Genomic DNA, 9,886 nt, shown 5'->3' with positions numbered 1-9,886 from the left:
ATATATATATATATATATATATATATATCCCTCATTTTAAAATGAGAAATTTGGAATCACTAGACCAGACGATCCTGTCCAGGTATAATGAGTCTGTTATTTTATGAAGAATGAGCAGAATGTGGCTTACTCAGGGGCATACAATCAGATTGTCATCGAACTACACGCAACTCTTGCCCAGGGAAGGATCAGGGCTCATCAGGAGGCTGGCCAGTGACTTCGTTACTATGGCAGCTCTGCTCCCTGGCTCATAAGGCATCCAGTGGAGGATTTGCTATTGTCACATCAAAGGGTAACTCTGTAGTGACCGTAATAGGAAGCTGAGGGCTGCTTATCTCCTGCAGCCAAAAAGACACAGAAGGGAAGGACCTGTCACTTCTGAGTTCTTCGTCATATTCCTATTTTTCAGCATCATTTAGGTGTAAAATCCTGGCTTTCACAAAGGCACATACTTTCTGAAAATGGGAAAATCCAAATGAGAGAGACAGAATGGGCCACAGACCAGAACTCTCCCTGAAAATGACATGCCAATTCTCACTTCCATGTCTGCCAGCCTTCCTTCCTGCCTGTCTGCCTTCCTCCTTTGCAGCAGACCATTTCTGAACATCTGCGTTTTCCACTGAGCACTGTGCTAGGCACTGGGGATGCTGCTGTCAGCAAAGAGACACCGTCCTTGCCTTTGAGCCACTCCTAATGTCTGGGACACACCGTCACTCTACATTTTCAGGCCCAGCTAATGATCTATAATCCTTGGACGGGGAATAGTGCCTCAGAACCTTGTGCAACTTAGGAGCTGCATACATAGGCACATTCACATCTATACATGTACAAAGATCCATAGTTCCTCTCACTAATTAAATTGCACCATTCTCCATAGTAAACATTTAAAAAAATCTTATGCCTTTAAAAATATCCTCAGGGTTTAGCATTTAAGAAATGTTTATTGAGGATTATGATGACATTGATAAAATGTTAAGAATTTATAACAGCATATGAATCCATTTTTCAACAGATTAGTAAGACAGTAGAAATGGCTTCATGGGATGTTTTCAAAATGAAAAAAGAAACAAACAATTAAGTATTATTTCTACCTCTATAAGAGAAAGTATGACTATAAAAACTACAAAGAGGTGCTTGATTAAACACTCATACAAATGATGAAGATGAAACCCTGCTTATGCCCCTAATATTTTAAATGCTCTTAGATAAAAGTCGCATAAAAAACCCAATATAAAATATCTTTAAGTCGCTTTAATTAAAACAAGAGAAACATATGTGAAACCTAACACCTGTTTATTTAAAATTTGGACATTTGGCTTATAGGAAAGAAAAAAAAGTTTGTTTTAAGGACACTTTCAATTATTCTAGAGCTCCATCTAGTGAAAAATATCTAATTATTTTTCACAAACTCAGGGGCATAAAATGAAAATAAAATGCTTTATTTGCCTCATTTCATGCGTGTTCATTGTAGAGGAAGGTAGGCTTCCTTACAACAGTAGTTCAGGAAAAAAACAGTTCACCAAATTGGAAATAAAATACTATTCAATGAATCCCTATATTATAACTTTTTGCTCTCTGCAAAGAGTAAGCTTTGCTGTATGTAGTTTTTAACTGTAATCCAAAGACATTGTTCTGATTTCAAAATCAAAGTGCTGACTTTAATCATCAAGGTGATGGTACACCTTTCTTTCAGAGGTGATCCAAAGAGTTACAGATGATGTAAATGGCAGAACACACACCTGCAGAACTGCCTCTCTTTCTTCATTGGAGAGCCTTTTCATAGCTGCTTTCTTAAGGTTTTCCTGGATATAACGATCATATTCTTCTTGGGCTTTCTTTATTTCCTCATTTCGCTTACATATGTATTCAGGTGTGACACCATAATCCTAAGAAGATTTTGCAGATAAAAGCAATCAATATTTTTTATGCAATCTTATATATGTGTACATATCAACCGATGATGGGAGAAAAAGAAATGGTACAGACTTAAAGCCTTTGCTCAAAACCCTGTAAATTGACAAAATTCAGTGATTCCCCCCCCCCCGTTAAGAGCTAGTAGATTCCTGCCTTTTAAAATGGAGTTGTTATTGGCCGTGCATGGTGGCTCACACCTGCAATCCCAGCACTTTGGGAGGCTGAGGGGAGTGGATCACTTGAGGTCAGGAGTTTGAGACCAGCCTGGCTAGCATGGTGAAACTCCGTCTCTACTAAAAATACAAAAATTAGCTGGGCATTGTGGCACGTACTGGTAGTCCCAGCTATTCAGGTGGCCGAGGCACGAAAATCTCTTGAATCTGGGAGGCGGAGGTTACAGTGAGCAAAGATGGTGCCACTGCGCTCCAGCCTGGGTGTCAGAGTGTGACTCCATCTCTAAATAAATAAATAAATAAATGGAGTTGTTATTGCAGTTGCTTGTTTTTCCTTTTCTGAATGTTTCCCACACCTGTTCTTGGCTGATACTTTACTCCTAAGAGTTGACTTTTCTACCTTCTATGTTCTTCAGTTTTTACCTGAAACATCTTGAATATGATATTCAAGAGTTGGCTTTTCTACCTTCCACCTTCTACATGCTTCAGTTTTTACCTGAAATATCTTGAATATTTTGAAGTCTCTTTTTCGTGGTCTTGTTAAAGAAAAGACAAAATCTTCCAAAACATTATAAAAACATGCCCCAATCCTGTGCCTGTAAAAACCCCCAAGACCCTAGCAGGCAGGCACACAAATGGCTGCACGTCGAGAGGAACACATCAATGGAAGAACATATAAATGGAGGCGGTCGAGAGGAGCATGCCAACATAAGAGCACACCGTTGGGCACTGGCAGGCTGGCAGGCTGGCAGGCCATCGACCAGTGGAACAACACAGAGTTTGGCCAGGGTGGTGGGAGGAGAGCCTGAGTCACAGAGCTGCCCGGCTCTAGGGAAAATCCATCTCCCTCTGGCTCCCCCATCTGCTGAGAGCTACTTCCACTCAATAAAACCTTGCACTCATTCTCCAAGCCCACGTGATCCAATTCTTCCAGTATACCAAGGCAAGAATTCTGGGATACAGAAAGTCCTTTGGAAGCCCTCTGCCCTTGTGATAAGGCAGGGAGTCTAATTGAGAAAACACAAGCCGCCTATGGACAGCTAAATTAAAAGAGCACACCCTGTAACACATGCCCGCTGGGGCTTCAGGAGCTGCAAACATTGACCCATAGACACTGCTGTGGAGTCAGAGCCGCACAACCTGCCCATCTGCATGCTCCCCCTAGAGGTCTAAGCAGTGGGGCACCGAAGAAGTGAGCCACAGCCCTATGGTACACCCTGCAAGGGGGATAAGACAACTTTTGCTGTTTCACAGCGACTGGCAGTGAAACCATCAGCTATGATTCCTTCAGCTTAGTAAATGCGTTTGATTTCACCATGTGTAGAAACAGGACTACTATGTATTCCTTCTTTAAAAAATATTTGAGAATGTACTTGGTGCTAGGTATACTAGTGAATAAAAAAGGCAAAGTTTCTGTCTTCAGGGATTTTGCATTCTATGGTGACAGAGACTCACCAAAAAATAGAGAATGAAATAATATGTATGTGTTCTGAAGTAAAATAAATAAGGATAGTGAGGGAAAAGAAAATACTAGGGGCTATTTTAGATAAACAAGGAGGTCGGGAAGGAACTCTCTGAAGAAGCAGCGTTGGGAGGTATGGTAGTCATTAAAATTCTGACAAATATTCTGTTTTCCTTCCGGACACTTGGTAGGACAACACTTTCCTGTGTTGTCCTCATAAAGTAAGATGCAGCCATATGCCCCAAATTGCTCAGTGTCAGTGGAGGTGACCTCTGCCACTTCTGGATAGAAGCCTTAAGAATTAGTGGATGACTTGCTGTGTCTTTTCCTGTCTGGTCTAGTGACAAGCAATGTTTAGATTTTTCTGGGTCCTGGAAGAAGGAAAAGAAGCAGAGCCTGTAATAACCCTCAAAGGGCATGTGGCGAAAGCAAACAATAACACTTTGTGGCTTTAAGTTACTGAAATTTGGGGGTTATTTGTCATCACAGTGTAACTTAACCCATCCTGACTGAACAAGGAATAGAAATCCTAGATATAAATGTGTTCTGGAAGCTGCAGAGGACAACATAAATAGACTCTGGGAGCGCAGTATTCTGGTCAGTTGGTGCAGTGAGACAGGCCAATCCACTTCGGAAAACACTGAGGGAAACACCTCATTACAGCTTAATACAATAAAGGAGCTTCAACATGATGATTCTGCAGGATCACAAAAAGATTAAGTTATATTTGGCATACTCTGTTTAAGAAAGAGAATGACTGGGCACAGTGGCTCATGCCTGTAACTCCAGCACTTTGGGACAGCTAGGCAGGAGAATTGCTTGAGCCCAAAAGTTCAAGACCAGCCTGGGCAACATAGTGAGACTCCCATCTCTAAAAAAAATTAAATTACATTTTCTTTTAAAAAGAAAGGGAATGGCATGATACAGTTCAGAAAAAAAACTCACAAATAAGCAAAAGTGTCAATGATCTGAAATATTTCTATGGGCTGAATCACTGGAGGGTAATGCATACTGTTAATAAAATTGCATATATTATAATATTCACTCTTTGTTCTTTTATTAGGTGTCATATTTTGTGCCAAGTGCTCAATATACTTTATATTATTTAACCCTCACTACAACCCTGTGATAAATCCAATGGATTGTTGGAAATCACGGTTACTAAGTGGCAGAGTTACAATTTGAAATAATGTCTTTACTACTATTGCTAAATACCTCATGTGATCATCTATCCTTGCTTGTTTTCAGAAATCGTTTCTCATGGTACGAATGGCATATAATTCTCTTGGAACTGAAACAGGAGTTCACTCATTTTATAAAAATATGACATTGACTTTAAAAGAGTTTATTTACTATCTCACCTACCAATAATAGATCTTTAAAACTTAACTCTGATAAGGGAAAAGTAAATTGAATGTCTTTCGTGAGCACTGATTGCTAGTCAGCAACACCAAAAGGACATTATGTGCATGGTGCTTTCATGGCTTGGTAAATGAGCATAGACAGATCTGGTATTTTTCTGTTTCCAGGATGGATACTTCAAATTTCCTGTTGGAGTTAGAAAATGCAATAAAGTGGACAGCTTAGAGAGCAGCCAGAAGGAGGGGCAGAGTATGTGGCAGGTGGTGGCATGACCATCAGAGACTTTTCATATAATCATGGAGAAAAAATGGATTGGAAGTGGCTTTAAGAGCCAGGAGAGTGAGTTTTCCACTTTTCCCTATCCTGTGGGGCAAGGAGTATAAAACAGTTTCCAGGGGCCACAGAAGGAGGAAGTACCTGGAGAAACCTGAAGTAACTTTATTGGCTTATCCTGCAAACTCCTAGATTCCTGAGAACACAGTGTCCTCTGAAAACAGCCTTGAGGGTCCTGTTTTGATTTTCATCTGGCATTGGATTCATCATGGTAGATCGTTGGACTCTTTAATTCAGGGCCCCTGTACATCACTATTGCAATTTCTTTTCTTTTGTTCTTTTATCTTTCTTCCTTTTTCCTTGTCTCTCTCTTCCTTTTTCCTTCCATCCTTTCCTTTCTCCCTCCCTTCCTTCATTTCTTCTTGACGCAACTTATTATTTAGAATTTTGCACTCTTTTTGTTTGTTTGTTTTTTGACACAGAGTCTCGCCCTGTCACCCAGGCTGGAGTGCAGTGACACGACCTTGGCTCACTGTAACCCCTGCCTCCCGGGATCAAGCGATTCTCGTGCCTTAGCCACCCGAGTAGCTGGGAGTCCAGGCACATACCACCACGTCTGGCTAATTTTTGTACTTTTAGTAGAGACGGGGTGTCACCATGTTGCCCAGGATGGACTTGAACTCCCGACCTCGAGCAATCCGCTCGGCCTTCTAAAGTGCTGGGATTACAAGTGTGAGCCACTATGCCCAGCCTGCATTCATATTTTGTGTATTTCAAGCACTTTTAAGCTTTATAAGTGTGCAAAATAAAGTAGGATTAAATAAGATTTTTGTAAGCTTTTTTATTTTAAAGATCTGTATTTGGCTGGGCGCGGTGGCTTATGTCTGCAATCCCAGCACTTCTGGAGGCTGAGGTGGGTGGATCACTTGAGGTCAGGAGTCAAGCCCAGCCTGGCCGACATGGTGAAACCCCTCTCTACTAAAAATACAAAAATTAATCAGGCCTGATGGTGCATGCCTGTAATCCCAGCTACTTGGGAGGCTGAGAGAGGAGAATCACTCGAACCGGAAGCTGGAAGTTGCAGTGAGCTGAGATTGCATCATTGTACTCCAGCCTGGGAAACAGCATGAGAATATGTCTCAAAAAAAAAAAAAAATCTATATTTAAACTATAATGTTCACCAATGAAATTATACACCTTTTCAGATACAAATGAAGGACTCAAAACGACTAGATTATTGTACAGTACTTTCAAGTCTTCACCCAAACCCAAAACCAAATAAATATATTCACGTTAAAATAGGAATGTGAATTATTTATACTACACTGATGAGATGGATGGCTCTAAAGCTGCATTCTGCTTCATTTTTCTTACTCAGCTGCCAAGTTACTGCAATTAATGACTAAATCTTAAGACCATCTGACAGCTTATTCCTTCTAGATTTACAGTAATGACTGCTTTTAGTGACATTTCCACCTAACCAAAAATATCTTTCAGAGAATGTTTATTAAAATTGTTAAATATATTGATAATCAAAATTAAGAAAACAACAATAATTTTATCTACTGAACTATACGGAATTGTTTACTACGAGTTCTTTGTAACTTTATCACATTAGATTTGGACCAAACACAGATTGCAGAAGAATGAGAATCAGCAACGTAGACAATGTGTCCAATGAGAGCACTAATCATGATAATATAGATGATCACCATGAACACCATATTTAAATTATTTGAATCTCAGCCCTCTCATTAATATACCACAAGGCTACCTTTTTATTGATGTACTTTGGAACTAGTCCTGAAGGCTCAACATCATGCTTGTCTCCTGTTCTTTTATCAACATAAATTGGTTTAGGCTTTTTAGCCACTCCCATGATGACATCGGCTGCATTTGTATTTATAAAATTTTTTTCACTCTGTATTCCCATGACAGGATGATCAGTCCTCAGTGGCACAGCAGGCTTTTTGGGCACGTTCCGATCAAACTTTTTTTCTGTTAAATATAACATTTCTTTGTTAATATTAAACTACAAACACTGCTACTCAGTACTATTTATAATATCCAGATATTTTACCACTTGTATATTTAAGTTTTAGTCACAATACATTTAAATATTTAAGATAGAAGTTCATACTTATCCTCAAACTCATTGACTTGTGGATATTAAATATGCACAGCTTTTTACCTGTCAATCATGCCTCAATAAAATAATTTTTTAAAAAGAAGAAAAGTCAGTAATTAAAATGGAAATAAATTAAGGGCAACATAATCAATTAGTATGTTGAGAAGGCCAGGCACGGTGGCTCATGCCTGTAATCCCAGCACTTTGGGAGGTTGAGGCGGGCAGATCACTTGAACTCAGGAGTTCGAGACCAGTCTTGGCAACATGGTGAAACCCCATCTCTGCAAAAAATGCAAAGTTAGCCAGGCATGATGGTGTGCACCTGTAGTCCCAGGTACTCAGGAGGCTGAGGTGGGAGGATTGCTTCAGCCTGGGAGGCAGAGGTTGCAGTGAACCGAGATCGTGCCATTGTACTCTAGCCTGGGTGACAGAGTGACATTGTCTCAAAAAAGATCACGTACACAAACACACACACACACACACACACACACACACATATGAACAGTATATAAATACACGGAAGAAGTATTTCTTGCTTATTGGCCGTTTTTACGCAGCCTCTTCAGCTTGATCATTCCCTTTGATCTATTTTGATATAGCCAAATGGTTTGCCACAATGCAAAAACATGAAATAATTTATTATTAAGAACTGAAAGCAACAGCTATCTTGACAATGCCTTATTACAATTTTAACCCCATCACAATTACTAAGGACTGACTTTATTCATTTACGCATAATTTGACCTTTTTTTATGAGTTTATATAACTTTTATTATCAGCAAAGCCAATACTTATTGTTAAGTCTATGAACTGGATTAGCCTCTTGTTAGGGGCTGAGTTATGTCCTCCTGGAATTCACATGTTGAAGCCCTAACCCCCAGTATCTCAGAATGTAACAGTATTTGTAGAAAGGGTCTTTAAAGAGGTAATTAAGTCAAGATGAGGTCATTAGGGGAGGCTCTGATCCGATATGACTGGTGTCCTTAGAAGAGGAAATTTGAACACAGACATACATATGAGGAAGAACATGTAAAGATACAGAGAAAAGATAACCATCTACAAGCCAATGAGAGATGCTTTAAAGAAACCAACCCTGCTGGGTGTGGTGTTGCATGCTTGCAGTCCCAGCTACTTGGGAGGCCGAGGTAGGAGGATTGCTTGAAACCAGGAGTGTGAGGCTGCAGTGTGCTTTCATCATGCCTATGAAGAGCCACCACACACTCCGGCCTGTGCAACATAGACATCTCTAAAAATAAAATCAAACAAAAATACCCCCCAAAAAGGAAAGCAAAAATCAACGAATCCTCTGACACCTTGATATTGGACTTCTAGTTCTCCAGAACTGTCCTCCAGAACTGTCATTGGACTGAGTTTTTAAAGCTCTTGCAAAACTCTGCATGTCTTCCTTTTTTTCTCTCTCTTTTTTTGAGACAAGGTCTCACTCTGTTACCCAGGCTGGAGTGCAGTGGTACAATCATAGCTCACTGCAGCCTCAACTTTCTGGGCTCAGGTGATCCTCCCACCTCAGCCTCCCATATAGCTGGGACCACAGATGTGCATCAGCACACCTGGCTAATTAAAAAAATATTTTTATAGAGATAGGGTCTCACTTTGTTGCTCAGGCTGGTCTCATACTCCTGGGCTAAAGCAATCCTCCTGTCTTGGCCTCCCAAAATGCTGGGATTGCACTTATGAGCCACTGTGCCCAGCCCTAACACCCTGAATTGATGAATTACTCTAAAGGTCAATGAAATTTTGGGTTTGCTTTTGCCTTACAATGTTTATAAAATGATAGGCTTCTTCCTTTATTTCTTATCTGACACAAAGGATATATATATATATATATGTGTGTGTGTATATATATATATATATAGAGAGAGAGAGAGAGTTGTGTTATATCATATGTTTAACCCTAGAGAGGCTATATGAGGACCCAAGGGATACCAGTGGTCCTAAGGCATTGAAAGCATCAAATTCCTTTTTAAGATTTTCCTATATTCTCAAATGGTATTGTTGGTCATAGAATGCTGGACCACAACAGGCCAAGACTAGAGGAAGATACAAAAGAGACTTCTGAAGTCACGAATGAAGGATGAATGTTGTATTTTCACACTTGCTTCTTCCATCTTGCCATCTTGCCTGATAGTGCCCTTACCCTTTGTTATGAGATATGGGTTGAGAGAGGATTTGGGGACATTAAATACTGCCATAAAGAGAAGTAGTTTCACTTTTGTTAAAACGTACATCCCTAGCTGGGCTTGAGATGTTGCATTATTTCCTTGATGCCAGCAGACATAAAAAGCCAACATTTTGAAGAGACAGACTCGTTTCTTTCTGCCCTTTCCTTTTTTCTTTCCCTTCCCTTCCCTTTCTCCTTCCTTCCTTCCTTCTTTCTTTCTTTTCTTTCTTTCTTTCTCCTTCCTTCCTTCCTTCCTTTCTTTCTTTTCTTTCTTTCTTTTTTCTTTCTTTCTCTCTCTCTCTTTCTTTCTTTCTTTCTTCCTTTCTTCTTTCCTTTCTTTCTCTCTTTTCTTTCTTTCTCTTTCTTTCTTTCTTTTCTTTCTTTCTTTCTTTTCT

The 9,886-nt window shown here is 39.9% G+C and overlaps 1 protein-coding gene across 1 annotated transcript in view; it reads right to left on the bottom strand.

Annotated features, from left to right (window-relative positions):
- ENKUR (enkurin, TRPC channel interacting protein) overlaps positions 1-9,886 on the bottom strand; it is a 34,597-nt gene that overhangs the window by 6,739 nt on the left and 17,972 nt on the right. The window contains exons 3-4 of the mRNA XM_017870802.1: positions 6,959-7,182; positions 1,740-1,886 (exon numbers count right to left, since the gene is read on the bottom strand). Of these exons, the coding sequence (XP_017726291.1) occupies positions 1,740-1,886; positions 6,959-7,182 (371 nt within the window). The remainder of the gene's footprint in view (positions 1-1,739; positions 1,887-6,958; positions 7,183-9,886) is intronic.

This window comes from Rhinopithecus bieti, unplaced genomic scaffold (assembly GCF_001698545.2).
Source record: "Rhinopithecus bieti isolate Rb0 unplaced genomic scaffold, ASM169854v2 scaffold_5022, whole genome shotgun sequence".
Lineage (NCBI taxonomy): Eukaryota > Metazoa > Chordata > Mammalia > Primates > Cercopithecidae > Rhinopithecus > Rhinopithecus bieti.
The sequence above is the reverse complement of the archived record's forward strand: the minus strand, read 5'-3'. Positions and strand labels throughout refer to the sequence as shown.